The sequence below is a fragment of the Nothoprocta perdicaria genome, unplaced genomic scaffold, assembly GCF_003342845.1.
Source record: "Nothoprocta perdicaria isolate Ctin4 unplaced genomic scaffold, notPer1 scaffold_331, whole genome shotgun sequence".
Taxonomy (NCBI): Eukaryota; Metazoa; Chordata; class Aves; order Tinamiformes; family Tinamidae; genus Nothoprocta; species Nothoprocta perdicaria.
This window is the reverse complement of record NW_020455568.1, coordinates 303,005-324,961: the sequence shown is the minus strand read 5'-3', so window position 1 is coordinate 324,961 and position 21,957 is coordinate 303,005. Positions and strand designations below refer to the sequence as shown.

The following is a 21,957-nucleotide window of genomic DNA, read 5'->3' as shown; positions in this document are numbered from 1 at the left end:
CCCACATGGAGAAATCCCAACATTCTTGGAAATGACTGAACTCTCACTCTTGAATCAGGCTTCTGGACAGAGTCTTAAAATGGACACCACAAATGAGGAAGCCTCCAAATCCTTAGATGCCTTTGAAAATGCTGATTTCAAAGCTTAACTCAAAAGAACTCCCTAGTTAAACACTTGAATTGGAGCTGAGGTGTTTTTTTTTTCCCTTAATCAGGCCCAGACAAATTAAAATGAACACAGAAGACTGAATTTACACAAGAAGTTATTCATTAAAGGAAAGGACAAGAAGGGGGTAGGGAAGAGAAAGCGAGCGTGTGAAAGCGAGAGAGCACACAACAAGCGAGAATACGCCAGGGGACACTGCGCAACRGTGGCAGTAACAAACAGCTGGTGTTATAAAAACAGCAAAGAAGCTTTTCCGAAGTGATGAGCACTTCCACTCCTACCTGAGAAAGCACAGCAAACTCTTAGCCGCTCTGAAAAATCAGACCTAGTTACTCAGTGCTCGAAAGGATATCTGAAGGATCTTGTAAATTCATACCAGAGAGTATAAAAATAGTATCTCCTCTAATAGTAGGAATGCCTTGAAACAACCTGAGCTGTAAAGGAAGGGGACGGTTGAAGGCGGCCTCGAGGCGTGTCAGCGGCAGTGCGGGTACTTCCAGCGCAGGATGGCACCGTCCGCGCTCACGCTCACGATGTACTTGTTCCCGGGGCAGATCTTGAGGCGCGTGATGCTCCCGCTGTGGCCCACTCCAACGTGGGTCACTTCCCCATCGTTATAGTCCCACATTTTCACGAGATGGTCATCGCCACCTGCGCTGGGCACAAAGGAAAAACTGACAATTACACAAAGTTCTGCTGGTTTTGATTGTTGTTGTTGTTCCTTGATCACAGGCAGAGGAATACTACGGGGTTCACCTGGTGTAGGAAGGGTGAGACACATTGTTTTGAGCATCATGGCCAAAACTACTACTTTTCCATTTTCCTGAGAGAAGGTGTCCAGCAGAGTGCTCAGGATCTGCACCAGCAGATCACAGGCAGCTCTGGTCAGCAACTGGCCCCAAATACTAAGGACCTTCAAAAAATCTTCAATCAATGTTAGCTTACCAGATTAACTTAAAGAAAAAAATAAACCCCTAGTGCCAATATACACAACACAATGGTTCCTCCACGCGTGCGTGCAGCTCCCAGAAGAGATGTCATGGCTGTGGGGAATGTGTGAGCCCGAGGCTGGATGGAGCCTGCAGTCATTCTCACTTGCAAACCAACAAGGACTGTCAGGACACTTGAACAGATCATTCGAGTGTGTAGTGAACACCACTGAACTAAATGAAGTGCAGGATGAGGTGCAGCCTAGTCCTCCCTCTGGGACACTTGAATCTTGTCTTTACTCTTAAAATACATCTTGCAAGACTGAACCGTAATAACTTCCAAGACTGATTTACAGCCTCTTTCTAAGTATTTTTCTTCAGTGATTCATTTTATTTCCCCCTTTAGCTGAACTTTATTTTTGTTCTTTCCTACCCCGCTGAGTGKTTGGTGCATTGCCTTGCCCTTCCTGGTTAACAGGGCCTCCTCTTTTCTAGTTTCACCCATCCCCTCACCTGTGACAAAGTGAGCTCCATCCGATGTGATGTCCATCCCATTGATGGAACCCGAAGCAGATCCTTCCAGTTCCCTGATTGCAGAACCATCAAACACTTCCCAGTAGCCGATCTAGAGAACAGACCAAAGGCAAGAGTTCAGCTGTGCAGAATTAACACAGTGATTTCAGCACTGCCCCGTAACGCAAGCTTTTCCTGAGGTATGAGAGTTCTCTCAACTAACAGGGCCACTATTCCATAACAAACCTGGGAAGTCCTCCCTAATTTTCATGGCCCTGCTTGATTATGGCCTTATTTGATTCAGACTAGATACTTGCAATGTCTGTGAAAAGGTTTTGGGTTTCTGAATTACTTTAAACATAATTCTTGTAGTTTTCCTTACCCTTCTATCTGTTCCACTGGTGATTATCTGGTACTCTTCAGGATGGTAACACACACACTGGAATAATGTGTTGGCTAGAATCATCTGATTTCTTATAAAACGCCTGCAAAACACCCCCAAAAGAGAGTAAGAGGGTCAAAAGCCTTAAGCTTTCAAAGTCTGAACTATATCCACTTGTGTTATACATCAGACCTCTCTTTCTATTTGGATATTACCATGTACTGGTCTGAGCTCAGAATTTCCTGAAGCCTACTAGTGTCATCAGTTCTCATCTCTATTTCATAAGACTTTTGATTTGCTGTCATGAGAGATGAGAATTTCTAATCCAGAATGCTTTTTAGGTGCTATGAAAAATGCAAAAATGTCCGTGTCTTCCCCACAACCCAGAAAGTCTAAGGATCTGCAATAGCTAAACAAGAACYATGTAACGCTGGAAAACAGGGCTAGGAGGAATTGTATGAAAACATCCTCTCCATGCCCTCGGCCAAGCAGGATCAGATACAACTAAACAACTCTGAACAAATATTTGTCTAAACTCTTCTGAAAAGCTTCCAATGTTGGYGACTCTACTTTCCCTGGCTTGATAGTTCTTCCCAGTAATTTTCTTTTCCCTCGCCTCGCTGCCAAGTGATGTCCCAAATGGGACACAGTAATCCAGTAGACACATTATGAACACTTTAAGGCTCTTGCAATGCTTTTCTGTCTCCTTACACGATATCCCAGATAATGCATGTTCCATCAAGGCTGGCTGTGACACATTCTTGGTCATTCTTCTTGATCTTGATACAGGACACGGCAGATATGTGCTCCTTCAGAACCTCCTCCAGCTTGCGGGTTCTCTCACCAATCTCCCAGACCCTCACCTGCAAACCAGCAACAAACACCTCTTGAGSCACCTGCTTCTGTCAGAGCTCAGGTTGAGGCCTGAGGCATTCCTGAAACCTGAGTTTCTCCTACAATAGTGTAGGACAACCAACTCACAGGGCACTCTCCCTGTTTTTCTGTGGGTAATTCGTAAAGCCGGCTCCTAAAACTGAACTCTGTTCCTGAGACGGTAATCCGTTTTGCTCAGGAATTCCTGRCCATTAACCTTCAGCCTTGCTTTTGGCAGGTCCCCACTGTGCCAGGCTCAGTCTACTCCTCTCTCCTCAGGAAAAAAAAACCAAGAAATCTACTCCATGATATATTTCCAGGGGTGCTTTAAAGATCAGAAAGGAAAGTTTATAAGAAATGAATGTAAAAAGCTACCTACTATTTGTGCTACTTATAATGCCAGCAAGTAAGTGTAAAATAGTTCTTCAAAACTGATATAAAATATGTGCCTGAAAGCACATTTTTTTTCCCCCAGTGATGGTAACAATAGAAACCTTATTGCTTTGAGGACCTGATCCTTCAAACTTCTGATATGGGTGAAATGCATTTACTGCCCGACTAGTGGCAAATTTCATGATATCAATTCACTTTTACATCCCATTAAAGTCAGACCCTAGTGCAAATGTAGTGGTTTAGACACTGACCTCGGAAGCGAGAGCTGACCTTTCATGTTTTGAAGCCTGAAGCTGAGTCACCTACGGGATGTGGATGCCCAGTTCCTGCCAGCTAAATGAAGCCAGAACAACCACATCTCCTAAGCAACCCCAAAAGTCACAGCTTTTGGATGATTGATTTTGATGGATCCATTAGCATTTCAGAACATCTTTTTGTGCCCTGGATGAATACTGCAAGTGCTCCCCTGCAGTTCCTGATTCTACTTAACCGACCTTCTAGCTTTAATTGTGTCCCAGCTGCCTTTGCAATCCAGAGCTCAGCTAACCAGGGCTTGTGCCATTTCCTATGTGTTCGTACAGAATCTAGGTCTTCTGCATCCTCCAGTGCTAATCACCCAAGATACTGAAGTGGTTCTTTATTAGTGAAGGGTTGAAGTGTCTCATCATCTCTAATGTTCTTATGCAGTGAGACAGGACACTGCTGCTGCTACCATYGCACAGAAGGAGAGCCGAGGCCCAGAATGATTTAGAAAGATGGTTCAATGTTGAGGATATTAGCCCTGAGATTTGAAAGATCTAAGTTCAATTCCTCACTCTTAAAGCCTTCCTTTGCAATCTCTAGCACGACACAACACTAAGGTTAAGGTGCACAAATAGGACTCAAGAACAGTTAAACCAATGGTGTCAGGCATGTGCRTGCTTGGGAAGTCTGGTTCTGAGTATTGCCAGGCTTTGGAGATGACGCCTGAACCAAGGCAAGACACTGAGCAAGACCTTTCCTAGCCTAATTACTTATTTTTTCTTAATATAAATTAACAAAGCGGTGTTTAAATTATTGAGACTTTGTGCGGAGAAAAAGAAAGCAAGAGCGTCACTTTCATAGATTAAAAAGGGCCACAACTAAATGAATTGTGTGGAGTAGCCAAGCACGAAGCACTCATTTTTCTACTTCTGCGGTAAAAATTCTTGAAGTGCACGACATGATGCCTATAACATGTTTTCTGAGTTTTGTAGTTACTTGTATTGGCATGTTTTCATAATTGTGCAAGAAATGAAGGTATTATTAGAGCCTTTTATTAGCACCACTACCTCCTAAGCCAGCAATTACCACCACAGAAAATCAGGAAGTCACCCATAGACAAAACAGTGATACAAAGTAAACTTTGTGCTATTGATTTTAATGTTTTTCTTTAAAAAAAAAAAAAAAGAGGGAGAAAATGAAATGAATTCATACCAGTCAATTTGGACATGACTAGGACTCCCAAAGGAATGACAGAAGGAGACCCTGTGCTCCAGACACAGGCTTGCAAACAGTGACTAAAGCAGGTAAACCAAATACAGGAGAGRCAAACGAACAAAAGGGATTAAGAGCATGTTCTGCATTAGAAGGATCTTCCAGACTACCAAACCAGAAGAAATTTCACCCTCTGGGGGGAAAAGATTTCCGTGTAACAAAGGCTAATACTTTAGCAGTGAGCCTTACGCTCAAGCAAAATCGGCCGAGAGCAGCTCCCCTTCTGCCTAAGGGATCACAGCCAGTTCCCAGGTCCCGAGCAGAGAGCATGAAAGGGCTCCAAGGTCTTAGCCACAGTTACCTGCCCTTCGCCTCCTCCGCTGACGATCCGTCTGCAGTTACTGGTGGCCGCAATGGCCGTTACGCCCAGGCTGTGGGCATGGTCAATCACATACATCAACCGCCCCGTTTCCGGCATGAAGGCCCGGATTTTCCCGTCATTCCAAGCTGATGAAAACAAAGAAACAGAATCCAGCCTTATGGACACTTTCTTCATACCATTCTCTCTTTTTCCTTTCCAAATGAACCRTTTTTCTTAATTCTTTTATTTATTAAGCTCCTTTATAACGCCTGCACTGTTAGAAAACCATTATATACATGGAACCACTGCAACCTAGAGCTGTATTTCCAAATAAACTACTGGAATGTCATTCCTTTTTGGTTTTCGCCATGAGCAAATAGTTTTGGTAGCAGTGGGGGGACAGCTTTGCTGCTCTCAGCAGCTGAAGCGCAGTAGTCCCTGTGTAGCCATGGGTAATGCAGACAGGCAGTAGGTAGCAGATTCATGCAAAAAGTGCTCTGCATGCCTCAAAAGTTAATATTTTGCGTATGGCAAGGTTAATAGTTTAGAATTGAGTCTTTCGAACAGAGTTGAATTGAGTTTTGAAATGCTGGGATTCCTATCCAAAGCAGGCTCTCAAAATGTTGTTTTTTCCATGTATTATAGCTACGGGATTTTTGGGTCTTGTGAGCAAATGGGGGCTTTGGAGACACAGAAATGAACTGAAACATTTCTCAGTTGAAACCTTTCTTTACTCTAAACACTCTAAGGACTKAGCTTTACCATGGGACAGGACCAATGGTTACCTGAAATGATGCTCCTGCCATCACTCATAAACTCTATGGCTCGGCAGGTCATGTTGGGGATGACGATCCGGAGGAGCTCCCTGTTTTCAGGGGTGTGCCAGACCCGAATATCGTTTTTGGAGCAGGTAGCAAACAGGTCAGAAGTTCCCCTGGAGAATGCAGAGAGGAAAGGCAACACGAGGGAGACATGGAGAAACGGCTCCCTTCCAGGGTCTTAATGATCCTTCAGAGCTCAGCTGTTTGTAATGTTCATCTGTCATCTTCTCAACAGGGATCACCACAGTCCTTAGCCATAGGACCACCTTTCTTGCAAAAAAACCTTCCCTGATTTGGTTTCAGTTCAAAGACTCATCCTAAGGGACAGTTAAACTGAAACCAAAAGAACTCTTTTCCCTTAGTTGAAGTTGTGACAGTTATTCCCCACATACTATCTCCTTGGAGTTTTTTAAGTCTAAAGTCTTTTAAGACKTTCAGATGTTTCTTGCACTAGACAGGGGAGTGCAGATAGGGGTGCTGACTGTTCAGCCTTAACACTAGGGACTAACTCGAGGCAAGAAGCAGTGACTTTGCAACATGACTTCTGCAGCATGAGATTAATTCTATCTGGCATAAAATAACACATTAATTATGCATGAAGACAACCAAACCATATATTCTAGGGATATGAGAGAAAGTGAAATCTAGGGAAGCTACCACATTGTTTTGTTCACCATCAACACCTGGCAAGATGAAGCAGTACAGGGAAAACCGACAGAACAAAGTGCAGCCCTTTCAATCCAGGCCTGTGCAAGTGCTTTGTAAAGCAAACTATCAGCAGCAGCTTAAGCTGAAACAAGCCAGGCAGGGAAATTTAGTCTGTATTTCTAAATCAGTGCTATGCTCTGTTCAGGAGTAGGTAATAGATAAAAAATTTAAAACATGTGCAAGGATGCAGTTATCATCATTGCTAACTCCAGCTCATCCAAGTAACTGTGACACAAATGTACTAGCCAGGTCTATTAGCATCAGATTACTCCGAAGCTCCCCATGATTTAGTCCATGAATTAGAAGGATGTGGATTTTTCAGGCTGGTGGCAAGCAGGGAGGAGAGCGTCTTGCGCTCCTTATTTATGCACCACATGCCTTGCGGGACTCGGGCAGGAGTTGATACTTGCTGTTGTGTCGAGAACGGACGCAACAGGAGCAYGCGGAAACTCAAAACCTCCTCCTGGATGAAAGTGCCATTCTCTGCTCAGAACGGGCACAACGAACCCCTTGTTCTTATGAAATGTCACCCTCCTGCTGCACGCACTGAGAGGGAAGGTTTGCTGCCCGTCCAGGAGCTGAATGCYGGCGGAGGACCGGCCAGTACCCCTAGCCACCCCGCTGCAAGCCTGCGATTTAATACAGCCCACAGGCCAGCTCCTCAAACACAAAATTACAAGTGAGTTTGAGAGGGTTTCCCAAACCATTTCACTGGGTATCAGCTGAGATTCAAGGCAGCGGATAGAAAAGCAGACAGTGCTACAAAGTCGAGCTGCAACATGACAGACAGACAGAAGGAGCCTTTCAAGATTCTCACTGCGGGGGACAAAGTGTCCCAGGCCTCGCAGTGCTGCCGCCCCACGGGGAGCAGGGCTCGGGAAACAGGGCGCTGCCATCACTGCTCTTCTCCAAACACAAATAACTACATAGGATGATCTTTCCAACTGTCAAACTGCACTGCTGCCGTCCGTTTTTAAGCAGCTGCTCCCTGACACCCGTTTTATTGGTAGGTGAGAGGATTCCCTGGCTAAATGACCCGGCAAGGCACCTAAYGGGCTTTGGGGACTTGCTGGTTAAAAGGAGCTACGCAGCTCTCGCGGCCCTGCCTGCACTCACTCTCCTCTCATTCCTTCACAGCCGGTTGTACTCACAGAGGGAAAACGATGTCGTGGATGGCTTCATTATGACAGGTGGCAATCAGCTCCTCTTTAAACTCGGTGTAATTAACTCGGTAGATCTGGGACTCATTCGTCCCCACAAAGAACTGGTGCCCCTGGCCTCTTCGTGTCAGGGAAGTCACGATACCTTGAACTTGAATTTTCCTGTTAGGACAAAGCAGGAGTTTGGCTTGAGGATGCTGACCTTGATAAACGATTTTCCAGCTTCCCTTTGTGYCTCTAGAGAGCTCTTGATTTTCCCTTTCTCCCCAGCGTGTTCCATCTTAGGCTGTGATGTCAATATGCAAGAACGTGCTCAGGAYTAACAGTTTGTTCCCTATCACATTTGCTACCACTTCATATGATCCTGCCTGTCCCGCCTGCCACTCTGGCAGGGCTTGCAAAGGCAGCACTCTGGGGACTTCGTTTTCTGGACCGGCGCCTAAGGTAACAGCACCCTGTTTATATTCTTGCTCACGTGCACTTAAGAATCATGTACTTGAGAATAATTGCAGTTTAGATCTTTTGGGAATTGTTACAAAATGGTATAAAGCTAAGCTTTCAGAGCCATACCCCTAAGCTGCCTGTTCAAACAATGCAAAATGAATAACTGCAAGCCCAATTTTCAAATCACTTACCGGGAAATGAAGCCTGCAGCTTTCTATTTTGCACGCAAAAAAAACTTTGCAAATACTCCTGCACTTTGAGATAGGGACTATAAAATCAGTGCAAGCCCTCATTTACGATCCCATATCCTCCTACACACAGAGATCTTTTTTTAGATGGCAAACACTACTTCCTAAGCTGGTGTAAATCAGCATACTTTTTCTGCACTTAACAAACTTTTTATTAACTTTACTTCAATTTAGGATCTGATTCCAAATGCTTAAAAGGTAGCAATGGTCATTTRAAATGAACTATGAGTATGGCAATTTACTTCCAAGTAAAAGCACGTGGTAATTTCCAATCTGCTTCATTTTCATTACGCTGGAACCATACTGTTTATTCTCACAACATCTATTTTGTCTGCAGGATTGAAAAATTGAGACTTATTTGGCTTATGCTTTTCTAGGGGCAAATGATTGGTCCTTATACTATGACTCTTCAGTATCACCTCTACCCTCCTCCTCCTCCCTTCTACCRACTCACTTCATGACTTTGTAGTTGGAGCCTTTACAGAGAGCTACGATCCCTCCTCCGGTGCCAACTATTATATCTCCTGTCTTCAGCAAAAGCAAAGCCGTGACTCCCTGCGAGAAAACAGGATTAAAACACARTGGGATGGAAGCAGAGCCTCTCTAYGGSTGCAGTCCTGCTGAAGAGCACACCACGGTCTTTATCAGGCTCCCAATGGTGTTACTTATGGCACTCAAATATTGCTTTATCAGTATTCTTTGTGTGATCCAGGCTAGGAAGTGACTCTCTAGCAGAGAAAATGGAGGAAAAAAAGTTCATAATTACAGGTGTATATATACAGGTATGTATATATATGCATAGGACTAGTGTACAAGTCCTTAAAAAGCAAGCAAGTAACATGCTCATGAGCCCTTCAGAGCAGCTGAGCCAATATATCCTTACCTTATTCCAGCAAACAATACACACATTTTTGTATTAGTGCCTCTACTTTTCCTTTCCCAGMTTCTTCATCCATCAGACATTAAAACAACAAAGAATGAAACTCAGCCAAAACGCCCCTTCCCATAGCTGCTTTCAAAACAAATTCTCTATGTCTCAGATCTCTCCCAGTGCTTGAAATCCAGTCCCATCTTCCTGGTCTTAGGAATAACAAATATCTGCCACAGAAAACCTTTAGAAATCAGGCAGCCCATCAGCACGGGTTTCAGCTATTTACTAAAATTAGTAGGTTTTCAGGAGACTGGCCATCAGGAAAAGGAGCAGTGCTGTTTGGCAGAGAAGGCACCAGACTACAGCTAAAAAACAAAACAGTTCTACAAAGTTTCCTGTATACATTAAACAAACCAGTATCTCTCTGCTCTCRTTTTGGTGCCTGCAAAATAACATTGCCCTCCTATATAAGATAGCAGATTAATTCTTGAAAACCTCTGAGAGACCCCAGGATAGGTTAAAAGAGGGGTGARACTATCACTGTGGGGCCAAATCTCAGTATCTTTACCCAGAAGAAAATCCTCTTGGGGCAGCATACAAATGAGTGAAATGGGGGGGGRAAATGAAGGAGAGGGCAAAAATAAATCCAAATTCAATCTAAACTTGGATTTAAAGCTAAATTCCATCACTAGGCAGAAGGGAGGTCCAAAAGGCACCTTCTCCTCTCACCAAGAGAGTAGAACATCATCCAAAAGCACTTCTTTTTTTTTAATTTCTTGAAGAATGATAGCCAAAACACATATCAGAAGGGTTCTACATTTATCACTTAGGAAGAAATCACTGTCATGTGCTTGACTTGTGATTGGTGGTAGGATTGTACCTCACAAGGTACCTCACAAGGTACCACTTGTGAGGTGGTAGGATTTTGTTTTCCAAAATTTTCTGGGAGAYGTTGATGGCATTTTCTGAGTCCCCTTTTATCACAAGCTCTTTAACTTTCTTCCAATCTGCATTTTTTTAGGTTTTGGTTTGGTTTCATCCCAAATGCCCTTCAGGTGTAGCAGTGTTACGGCAGCTACAAATCAAACCCATGACTACATGATTACAGCTCACTGCTACTTGCAAATAAATTACAATTTCTACAGTGCTTTCCACATTTTTTTTTCAATGTATTTCCTTTAATTTTCCTACTTTGAGAGGCAAGTAAAAACCATTAACAGTAATAAATGAGCCTCAGAGTGTTCTGCTGCTCATGCTGCCAAGTTCRCAGAACACTGGAGTTCGAAGCACCCTGAGTAAACAGGGAGCTAGACATACAACGAGTGAAACTTGCACAGTGGAGCAGCTGAAGTTAATGCTGCAGTGAATACTCTATATGCTGCCAGGCCTGTTGTAGCTGGAACAGAGTCGAATGCAGAGGGTTAAAAATATCATCGTTCATTAATTGCTGCTCCCCAAAAGAAACCACGGCTTTGAAGTACGAAGTATGATTACTATAAATAAAACCAGCGGAGCCAAGGCAGCCTGCCCATTCCCTGCCCCGCGGGGAAACTTGCTGGGTCTCACTCTGATCTCTTACACAGCGCTTTAATGTCCTGCTAGCTCTTCCACTGCACTTGGGTTAAATATTTCTCACAACGCAAACACTTCAGCACTTACTGAAATTGCATTTGCTTGCATACATCCCGGTTTGCATCGGAGCGGTTGCCCTATAGCTCCTCAGGCCAGTGACAGGAATAAAAAGTCATTTTACTCTTTATTCCAGCATTTGTAGAAATTCACTTAAGTGTAATTCCATTTAGCTGGAAAACAAATTGTTTTGTAATACGAGCACACTACTCTGTTTACTCCTGCTGCTCCTCTCCAAAACAGAGGCAAATTAACAACCTCTTCAGATGATGCCCACGTAACACACAAACCTTTTCATGTACCTCTAAACAAAGCTCCTTTAAGGTTTATCAAAATCCTTTCAACAAACTTCATCTCTGCATCTCAATTCTTTCTTTACAGATCTGCTTGTCAGGGGTCATCAYGGATTCTGGAGTTTCATGGTGAGCATCTCCTCACCTTCCTTGGTGGTCCTAGCTGAAAAGGGTTTTCTGGGATTCGGGTAATGTTAGTAAGCAAATATGCGTCTTTTTGGCTAGGACTGCAGCGAAAGGATGAAGAGAAAAGGGATTCTCGGCAGGAGAGGCAGGGATAGCTTCACCGGGAGATGTGCAGCCAGGGGAAGGCAGGGCTAGGAAAGGCAGGACACGTCTCAGACTCGGCGCAGGCACATCCCGTTGGGAAGGGCTCCACTCTCTCCCRCACCAAGCAATAGGGCAGCTTGGCTTCAGGCTGCTCCAGCCGAAGGACTCGTGGGTACCCGCTGCCACTCAGGGACATGCTGCGTTTCCAAGGGAGATACAAAAGACGCGCAGTGAAATAACTACAGATCTGCAGGAAAACTAACAAACAAACACACAAAAACAAGAAAAATCCACATATCTCAGGGTTAGCACTAAATTTTGTAGAAACGAAGCTGCCTATCCCTTTCCACTGATAAAAGCTCTACTTTCTATCTGACAAAGCTCAGTACCTATCCCGTTCTCCCAAGCTATGCTAGAACTGGAAATTTGTGACATAAAATATTAGATGTTACTTGTGCCTGCCTTGCTGGCACCTTTTTAGCAGTGTATTCTTTGTGTCTGCAGGTTTGCAGCGGGTTGGCCGGGGGAATCGCAGTAAGAGGCGAGGAAGGGAGAACCGGAGGAGATGAAAGAGCCGCAGGGCAAGGTAGGAGTTTGCAGGGGCTGTTTGTTATTTCCACACATGATCCTGGGTACAAACAGAGGCATAAAAAATCCCCCACTCCTGCCCAGCATGCGCTTCTCCCTCCCSCTAGAACGATCACATATCTCGAGTAGATGCTTGAGTTGTCAAAAGGACATAGCGGTTGGACAGATCTACCAGCCACGGTCTCAGGCACAAGGCTGGGGTCAGCTGTGGTGTCCCCTTTGGGCCTTCACATCTCCCTGGCATCTTGTCAGCCCCCTGCGTAGGGACAGATCCTGTCCCTCATCAGCTCGTCATTATCAGAAGTAGCATCAGGTGAAGCCAACGATGCTCCAGTGGTTTCTGCCACAAATTGTGTTTCCACGATACTGTCTTACAAGAAAAGTGCATATGGGTAAGATTGCGATCTGCYGTTGAGCATCTGCTTTGTGCCCCGACGTGCTCGGCTCCCCTCCAAGCCCAGATCACACAGCACCCAGTTAACGACCCTCTGGTCCCYGCGCCAGCCGCCATCTCGGAACAGGGAGAGGTTCCGTTGCCAAGGCGCCCAGCGCCTCTCCCTCAGGCCAGAGGCACCGCAGCCCCGCACCCGAGCGGCCTCACACAGGCCCCGCTCCGAGGTGACGCAGAACATGGCGGCTTTAAAGGGCAGGTGACGGCCACTGAGGCCGCAGAGACACGGGACACGGGTCCTGTGAGGCTGCCTGCGGGATTGCCGCCCCCGGGGCGCTCAGCACGGGGCTCCCCCGCCGCKCCGCTGCACACCGCGTGTTCAGCCTTTCTTCTTACCGTTTGCAGAGGAAAAACCTTCTCGTCACTGAGTGTGCACACAGAAATAGATCATTCGCATCCCTACAGTGCAAGAGGGATGAATGAGTGGAATAACTCCTCCTACCTTCTGGAGCAGATCAATTGTGATAAATGTAAATAAGTGAAACTTATTTAAAGAGCTTGGTGGCTTTTCACATCGCAGTTATACTCGTGATGGGGGTGTGCATCTGTAATGCAAGGAGCATTATGTTTCGGATGGGAAAATATGTGGGTTTACGCACATGTATTAGTACAAGCAAATTCATGAAGTTTGGCAAAACAAGTCCAAATTAGCTTTTGAGGGGAGCTGCTGCTGAGTTTTTCTTACTGTTCCTGTCACTCTTGTGTTTTCTCTCAAAAACCAAGATCTACCTCTTTCTATAGCAGCTTCCCCATGGCATCCCTGACAGTACATTCAGTACTTCCACCTGCGATTCTTCCCTTGTTTCCTCCTGATTTGCAGTGTTTCTGAGAGACCAAMAAATTATATTCAGCCTTATTTTTTCAGACAAGCATTTGAATTTTTTAGGTATCACCCTCTCCACTGGGTATAAGCTGAGAAACTGCACAAGTCTTTTATAGCAACAAATAAAGAGAAATGAAGAGAAAAGGTACTAGCCGGTGCTGCCTGTTTGTCATCACAGCTGCCTGCACGCGGAAACCTGGCAACGAAAGACCAAAATTACCTTATGCAGAAGCTCCTCCTGTCTGGGGATGCCCATGCTCAGAGCTGTGAGTCCCGGGTACAGCCCAAAGAGCTCCGTTAAAGGAACTTTATTAAGGTTATGAAGCCAAGCACTCCAACGTTAAATAGCAACAGAATGAAGGAATCCTGTGCAGCCTTGTTGTGTCCCCACTGGGGATATTTTCTACATATATTTAATGTATAATATTTGTATATGTATTTTAATGAAGTCTTTAATTATGATCTATGTTATTTTTTTCAGTAAGACCTCTGTCTCCTCAGTTAAAAAGCTACAGCTACTCGAGAGATCAATCAGGAGGAGTAAAACAAAATAGGCTGTGCTGAGAGGACACAAATAATCCATAATGAATGAAGAAGCAAAAGGAGAGATCATCTCTTGGCCAGGAAACCATCCTGTTATCCAGCAGAACCAAATGTGAGAAGCCACCTCTGCCCAAATTCTCGTGATGGGAATGATTCTCATTTAAAACACTTTTTCAAGGGGTCTCTAGTGTGCTCCTCATGTCTCAAGTGCCGACCCTAACACTCTGGGGATGGATTTTCACAAGGAGAGAGCATTGAAACCTGTGAATCAGGTCAGCAGGGGGCATGTATGAATACATTAGAAAGCTGCAGTAGTATCATGGGTTGGGTCCCCATGCAGTGGGGACCCAACATCTCAAAAAGCATGTCAGAAATTAGTGCTAAGCAATCTATGCTTTGTGGTCTGTGTGCTCTAGCACACGCCAGTTGCCACAGGAATCCCCTGCAAGCAGGACTTCAAAGCATTCGCTCTTATTTTTGACAGCGTGCTCCGTGAGGCCAGTCCGGGGCACATATTATCCTATCACTTAAATGAAAGATTGTGCACCTGCTTGTTAATGGGCACCAGAGTCTTCTGAGGGAAGCGGTATCCAAGAAGCAGAGAACAGCCGAGCTTGGAGGCACCTCTGGAGAGCAGCTAGTCCAGCTGCCCTGCTCAGAGCAAGGCCAGACAGCAACCTGAAAACTCGACTGAAAAGAAAGAATCCACAGGAAAAGGAATGGCACCTTACAGGACTGCACRGATTTTGCAGAAATCACTGACGCACCTGGACCGTTTTGCTCCACCACAGATTCCCTTCTCCGAAATGAAGGGGCGCAACTGAAACCAGACTGTATGGTCAGGCTGTTGGATCCCCCCAACAAAGATGAGACACGCTTTATTTGTAAACGTTGGCCGTTTTGCTCATGCAAAGAGGGGTGTTGCCTCTCTCAGTTGTGCCGACAACAGTTTATGAGGCCCCGCTGTAAGATCAGTGAAATGATCTGCGGGATAAAAGCTGTTCTCAGGGTTATCTTTCAGTCGAATCCATTCTTGATCCACTGTAACCCTACAGGCAATTCAGTTGGCTCAGCTGAGGCGACAATAAACTGCAGCAATAATGTACAATGAAATTATGGTCTCAGGCATCTTTGGTTTCATTGCAGAAACCACATAAACAGGGTGCAGCCTCTTCTGCTTCCCCGACCTTTCATCCCTTCAGCTCAGCTCTAGTGTGGTTCTTGTCCTCATCCTTAGCACGGTCCCACTCTTATTTTCTCAGCAACTTGCAGTATTTGCTCCTTGTTTGCTCCCTACATCATGCTAATTCTCACTTCAGTGGGTCACACTGAGCATGCGCAAACTGCAATTTTGGTTTGTCAAATATAAGCAAACTTTGAGTAAATAAGCAGCCACATGCCTGATAGGAAGGCCATTTCATTGCCAAATTTCATATCTCTGTCAAATATTGACTGTCCAATACTCAGGCTATTCAGTAGCTGCTACCTTTAATCTTGGCATCTTACTTCTGAAGTTTGATGAAGAAAAAGGCAACAGCAACACTGAGCGACAGCACCAGTGAATGAAGCATGGAGGTCTGATGCACCCAGGGGAAAGAAAACTGCAAAATAAGAGGCTTTTGAGACAGTTCTTGTGCATAGACAAAATTATCAGGAGTTAATCTATTTTTGTGATTGTTTCCCAGCTTTTTATTGCTCTTATCAAATTTAATATAAGAGAAGATTTCTAGGGGTGCATAAGAGATTCAGATGAAACCAAAATTCTGACCCAGACGAAAATGAGCAGAGTCAAGTTAACAATCTCAAATTTTGAGATCAAAATTAAGACATTCCCAAAAGAATTACAGCACAGAGCAAGGGTTAGTTTTTGAATCAAATTTGTAATGATTCTCCCAGATGTTGTCCCAGGATCACTCAGTGACATAGATGAAAAGCAAGGGAAAAATCAAGTCAGAGCTGGCACTCACCATGCTAAACTTCTCCTTTTGAGGCCCGTAGTCACTCATCAGCTTGCTGCTTGGGTTTATTTTCAGGATATCACCACTGGATGTACCAACATAAAAATAACTGTCATCATCTGCCATCTATAGGAAAGTGGAGATAAGGAGGTCATGGTGCAGCTTGTTCCAAGCACAGTGCTCTGCTGTGCAAATACTTTCCTTGGAGCCTATCACTGTGATTTCACTTGAAGGTAGATAGGGAATGTTTTCATCTCAGCAAACACACAAAATCCACAACTCTAAACAATGTAAGGCATTTTTCTAATTAAACCCTGGTAATATTTTGAATAAAAGTTGCATTCRTTGGATGTTAGAGCCTCTCAGGTTAAAATCCAAGCTGCATCTCTTCAGAAGTGTTCAAAATGCTCTTTTCTCAGAGGGAAGCAGTTATGGGGGACAGTCTGCCATGGGACAAGATTCCATAGCTTCACTGTCATCATGTCAGTATATATTTGGTATTTCTACATTACTGTAATAGCTCATGGTCTTTCTGTAGTCTCTTGAGAGTTCCTTATTTTAGCCACATAATTTCCTGAAACTTACCTTAACACATGTGATCACTCTTTTCAGCTGCCCTGTTTGGCATTCAGTTGGTCGGATTTTTCTGTTTTTAAGATCCAGTTCCCATACTCGAATGGTCCCACTGTAAGACAGAACATACTGCAATCAAATCCACATATGCAGAAAAATCCAAGTTCTTTTATCGTCATAAGAATTAGAAAAGCTTTCACTAGGTCGTGCTATTCTGAAATTTTAATAAAGAGGAAAAGAACAATATAGCATATGACAGGAAGGAGGCAGATGGAGGAAAAAAAGGAAAAAGAACTGTATCAGAGAGGGAAACAGTAACTCTGTTTCTTCTGCTGTTTTTATGGTAACTTTTACCAGATAAATCAAAAATCTAAAAGATTCAGCAGAAATATGAGGACTACAGAGGGGTATGTAACAACCTTGACACTTCGTTTCCCAAAGAGATGCGCGCTGTGGGGATCTTCCTCGTTAGACTACGAAATGAGTGTGTCTACAGGACACTTTCAAGTGTTTTCTAGCAGAGTTTAATTGACAGCCCAGGAATCAATATACTAACTTTGCACACAACCTCCCTTACATTTTACAGAGGATTAAAACTGCAAAGACCAGCGCTTGGCAACTGCTGCCAAGGCTATCTGAACCTGCTCCTCCACTCAAAGGGGCTGTAGGTCCTCAGCACCTTTAGCTGAGCTCCTCAGCATGTCAGGCTAGATAGACGAGGGTTGTACCAAATTCATGCAAAAACATTGTTTTTTCTATCAGTTTTGGTCACAAGCCACTAACCAGCTGTACGTAGCACCTGGGGAGGACAGGGGCCCATCCACCACCCTGCCAGATAGCATCGTTTCTACATTAATAAGCCATTGTTCAAGCTCTCTGCTCTTCCTGTGCAACTCTGGGAACTAAATATTTGAAGCTCTGCACAGGGAACACAGCACCAGCTCCTGCCATGGGGCACACAAGTGACGCACGCTGCTCCGTGCGCCGCTTTGAAAACATCTTATGCGAAGAACAAGCAGAAATGCCTTAAAGGGACAAGTTAATGGATATTCATGGGTCCATTCAGAGCAAAAGGAAAACACTCGAGCATTGGTTTGCCTAACTTGTGCCGTACCTAAGTAAAGAGCCTTTGGAAGGGAATCAGTCTATGGGTTTTCTTCCCCCTAAGAGGAAACAAGGTCACGTAAACACCCCCTTACTTTCCAGCAGTAACAAACATCTCATCTCTGCATCTGGAGGCCGTCAGCACCGTGGCGTTCCCGGCGCTCCGGGCTGATGCAGGGCTGCCGCACACGGCCTCTTTTTTGGGAATGCTCCACACGACCACGCTGCAGGAGAAGGAAGGGGGTTAAGGAACTGCCATGTTTCCAACATCACTTTAAAAACTTGTCACAGAAATGCAAACAAGCCTATTATCGTGCAGCCTGCTGTTAGAAGAATATACAGCAAAAGTAACTTTGTGGATATTTTATCTAGGAAAACCCCTAACACAAACACTGGGAATTGCAGTTTTCACCCCATTCCTAAAGCGGRCACATGTACTTATGTTTAGGGTTCTGTTGAGCAAGACTCCAGCCGTATCTGAGGCCAGTGGTAGACAYTAATTTTAAATGCCTTTTTCTTCCAGCCTTAACTTGCTTGTCAAAGTAAACTTTTGGTGGAATTTCTGCTTTTCCAGGACAGTGACATTGGTCAGTTAGGAGCCCAGTGTGGGTGTCCCATGCGGGCGGCGGTGCCAGCTCAGGAACCAGCTGCTCCCCGTTGCCTCCCCTCAGCCCCTCGCTCCTGCCCTAGGGCCACCCTCCCCACCGTACCAAGGCAGCTTCCTGCTGGGAAGGGGAAACGGGATTATATCCAGGACACCGGGAGTGGGGAAAGAGCCAGATGGCCAGAAGGGGGAAAAGGGCAGTATTCCTAGATGCTGGAAACTGTTACCTGCCGTCATCCTGGCCTCCCAGCGACACGAGGTAAAGGTCGTTTGGCGAAAACGCTAATCCTTCAATCCTCCCCTTATGAAGTGACAGCCGAGCAAGGAGCTCCTCCTTCTTAAAATCCCACAGAATGATGTCTGCCTGAGGCCCAAAGCAAGAGAGCTCAAAGCTTTTCCAGCAGACAACAAGTAAATCCCGGGGAACTTCAAGGTCTAAAATTGCTGCTACTTGTCAAGGATTCCTGGAAATCCTAGGCAGCTCTAGGAGTCAGGTCCCACTTTAAACACAATGGCATTTATTAACTAACATCAAATGTGATTTAGGATGCCACCTGCTCACAACACTTATGATAAAAAGGGCTGGAACTAAGGAATGCCTTAACCTGGTTACCTGATCCCACAGAGAATGCTTAACACTATGTAGAAATACAAAGGCACATGCAGCGAGAGCGGCCACAGCCTCCCAGACCCGGCAGTGCCCTCCCAGTGCAGGCATCGGATTTCCAGCAGATTTATTCCTTAAGCAAAAGGTGTTCCCACCGCCGTCAGGCCAACTCCAATGTTCGTGAGCTATTCTGCGGCTAAACACAATGMGCAACGCACCTTGAAGCCCATGAAGGTGACCTGTCCGGAGGCCACCAGCATTCCGCTCTTGGACACCACCACGCAGGACACGTTGTTGGTGTGGCCGTGCAGGAAAGACTGCTTGCCGCTGGCCATGCCTTGAATAACCACGGTGCATCCCAGGGGATAGAGAATATGCTCCTGGTCCGGGTGGCAAATGAGGCCGGAGAGGATGTGACCTGCAAGGGAAGGGTGACAGGAGACGYGCTGCTCCTGGAGCCGCCCGGGAGGCGCACGGAGCCTGGAAGCACACGGAGCTGGGAGCCGCACTGAGGCTTACGGAGCTGGGAAGCGCTCGCAGCCGCGACGCAACACATGGAGCCGGGAAGTGCCCGCAGCCGCAGCCAGGGCACACGGAGCCGGGAAGCGGCCGTGGCTGCATCGGGGCACATGGAGCCGGGAAGAGCCGTGGCCAGGGCACGTGGAGCCGGGAAGCGGCTGTGGCTGCATCGGGGCACATGGAGCCGGGAAGCGGCCGTGGCCAGGGCACGTGGAGCCGGGAAGCGCTGCGGGTGTCGCCTTGGGCCCCGCTCCCCGCCGCCTCGACGCCTCCAGGCAGCAGCCCCTGCTTGTCGCCTTTCCTGGGAAAATCCTTCTCATTCTCAGGGTTTGTCTCACAAGGAGGGTGAAAAGGAGACGTTTCCGTTTCCCACTCAAAGCGGAATAACCCGAAATGAAATCCACAGGTCACCGTCACCCTTTGGTTTACACACTCAGAGGGGCTTCCTTCCGACACGGGAGATGGAAGGGGCGCAGAGCTCCGAGCGCGYCCTCGCAGCCGGCCGCGCGGGCGGCCGCTGATCCCCCACGGCCACCGCGGGGGCTCTTTTCCTGCTCTCAGGTTGGTCTCTCCTCAACTCCTGTGTTCTGGACCGCAGGGCAGGGCGGCAGGGGGAAACCGCGAACCCGGGGTCCTTGCAGGCAGGTCGCTGCTCTGCAAAGCGGCCCCCTGTCCCCCCACCCCAAAGCGGCCCCCCGAGGTCGCGCCGCCCGCCCGCGCCGGTACCGTTGAAGCCGATGGCGGCCTGCAGCTCCAGCTCGGCCCCCGCGCCCGGCGCCGCCATGGCCGCGCTGTGTACGCGGCGCCATGGAAACGGGGCGGGGCCGGGGGCGGCCCCATGGAAACGGGGCGGGGCCGGGGGCGGCCCCATGGAAATGGGGCGGGGCCGGGGCCATGGAAACGGGGCGGGGCCGGGGCCATAGAAACAGGGCGGGGCCGGGGCCGGGGCCTCGCCGCGTTGACGCCCGTGGCCGCGACATGGCGGCGGCAGCGGGGGGTACATGGGTGCTCCCGTGAGGGAGCCGCTGCACGGCCCTGAGCCTCCCCGCATTCCTGCTTTTATTATTCCCTAATGAGAGTTTTGCACGTGGCAACGGAATAAAGTGCAGGGCAGAGGGGGCTGTAGTCTCTGCAGAGCGCGCACAAGGACGAGGCACAAATGGGAACGCACGGGGACGTGGCGCAGGCGCGACCTCCTCCTGCCACTGCAACTGCCTCCCAGCGGGCACGTGTCGGCCTCGCGCAGCGGGTGTGCGCTCCGGGCTGCCCACGCTTAGATGGCCTTTCACATTTTACAGTGCTCCCTGTTACCCTGACGCGGGGTAATCAGGGCACCTTGCGTGGCCTGTGTGCAYGAACTGCCTCATGAGCCCCGCAGCGCCAACCCTTTGCCCTGAACGCACGTCTCGGTTTGACACGAGCAGGACAAGGAAAGCTCGTGGGCACAGAGTTTGCTTTGCTAATTCCTGTTTTTTTTCGCACTAGTTTCAACCAAGAACAGTAAGAAAGTCTCCCGCGCTGTGTGGGGTGGTGGCAGTGCCTCATCTCGAGTGGATCGTTGTGACACCAAGGCTACAAAACTYGGCGGCAGCGCACAGGGCGGCACTGAGCGGGCGCCGCAGCATGAAAGGGCATCGGCCACGCGTCTCCGCCTTGGGGCTGCATCTTTGTGGACGTCCCGGTTGCTCCTGTGTCCGGGCGGGCTGCGGAGGTGCGAGCGGCCACCGCCGCCCGGCGCCGCAGGGGTGGCTGCGGCGGGGCCGGGGAGCTCCCGGCGCAGCGGGGTCCTCTAGGCGTGTTGGAAGCCCCAGGCCTCCAAGAGCTGCACCTTGAAGTCCTCCTGGCAGAGCGGGGGGTTGTCGAAGGTCTCGCAGTGCTCCGTGCGTCCCCAGAGCAGCTCGGCGTCGAGGGCCAGCGCGCGGCCGCCTCCCCCGCCTGCCAAACACAACGGGCCGCAGTGGGTCCCGCTCTGCCGCCTCGCCGCCCTGTGAGGGGACGGGACGGCCCAGCTGCTGCGCTGCTAAACCCAGGGGACGGGATGGCCACCGCGCTGCTCGGAGTGGCCTCCGTGCCATCCCGCCAYGGCCTTCCAGCTACACAGAGTGGGGAAAGCTCTAGGCGACCACCCGCCGCCTTGCCCGTGGCCCCCCTGGGCTGCAGTGCAGGGTCTCGGGCTGGGGGGCACCACTGGGGGCTGCTCGGGTTGGAGGGATGGCCCGGCCGTGCTCGCGGTTCCGGGTGCACTGCTCCCCGAGCTGGGGAGGCCGCTCAGCCGCAGGGGCTGCACAGCCGCGCTCGCTGCCCACGCTGCGCAGCCCGCGGGGGCCTGGCCRTGCTGCTCCCCGGGCAGCAGCCACCCTGCAGAAGGGGCGTCCATGGCAGGACGAGGGGGTAGCTCCATGTCCCCTGCGCTTGGGTGGCTTCAGCCAAGGCAGGAGCCTTTGTGTGCAAGGGGTGTTGGGGCAGATGAGCCCTGATCTGGAGCGAAGCCCTTCCCAGCCGAGGCAGCGGCGCGAGGGACCTGCCGCGAGGTACTTACCGATAACAATCCCTTCCCGAGAGCCGGACATGAACATGGAGGCGGTTTTGGACGGCAGGAGGAAATGCCTGATGGCCAGGAAGGGGGAGAGGTGGCCGGCGGCGCGTGGGGCGGGCACGGCGAGGCGGGCGGC

At 48.1% G+C, this 21,957-nt stretch overlaps 2 protein-coding genes across 2 annotated transcripts in view; both read right to left on the bottom strand.

Annotated features, from left to right (window-relative positions):
• Positions 1-471: 471 nt before the first annotated feature.
• On the bottom strand, positions 472-20,069 carry CFAP52 (cilia and flagella associated protein 52). The gene is made up of 14 exons (XM_026043606.1): positions 20,012-20,069; positions 18,985-19,184; positions 18,387-18,523; positions 17,651-17,779; positions 16,464-16,563; positions 15,888-16,004; positions 8,907-9,007; positions 7,752-7,922; positions 5,857-6,005; positions 5,072-5,217; positions 2,701-2,852; positions 1,990-2,092; positions 1,608-1,719; positions 472-816 (listed from the first exon to the last, which is right to left on the bottom strand). Exons 1-14 carry the CDS (start codon positions 20,067-20,069, stop codon positions 641-643), a joined length of 1,851 nt encoding a protein of 616 aa, XP_025899391.1. The 3' UTR covers positions 472-640.
• Positions 20,070-21,074: 1,005 nt separating this feature from the next.
• LOC112950981 (TBC1 domain family member 24-like) overlaps positions 21,075-21,957 on the bottom strand; it is a 6,598-nt gene continuing 5,715 nt past the window's right edge. Inside the window, exons 7-8 of the mRNA XM_026043605.1 lie at positions 21,825-21,950; positions 21,075-21,220 (exon numbers count right to left, since the gene is read on the bottom strand). Of these exons, the coding sequence (XP_025899390.1) occupies positions 21,075-21,220; positions 21,825-21,950 (272 nt within the window). The remainder of the gene's footprint in view (positions 21,221-21,824; positions 21,951-21,957) is intronic.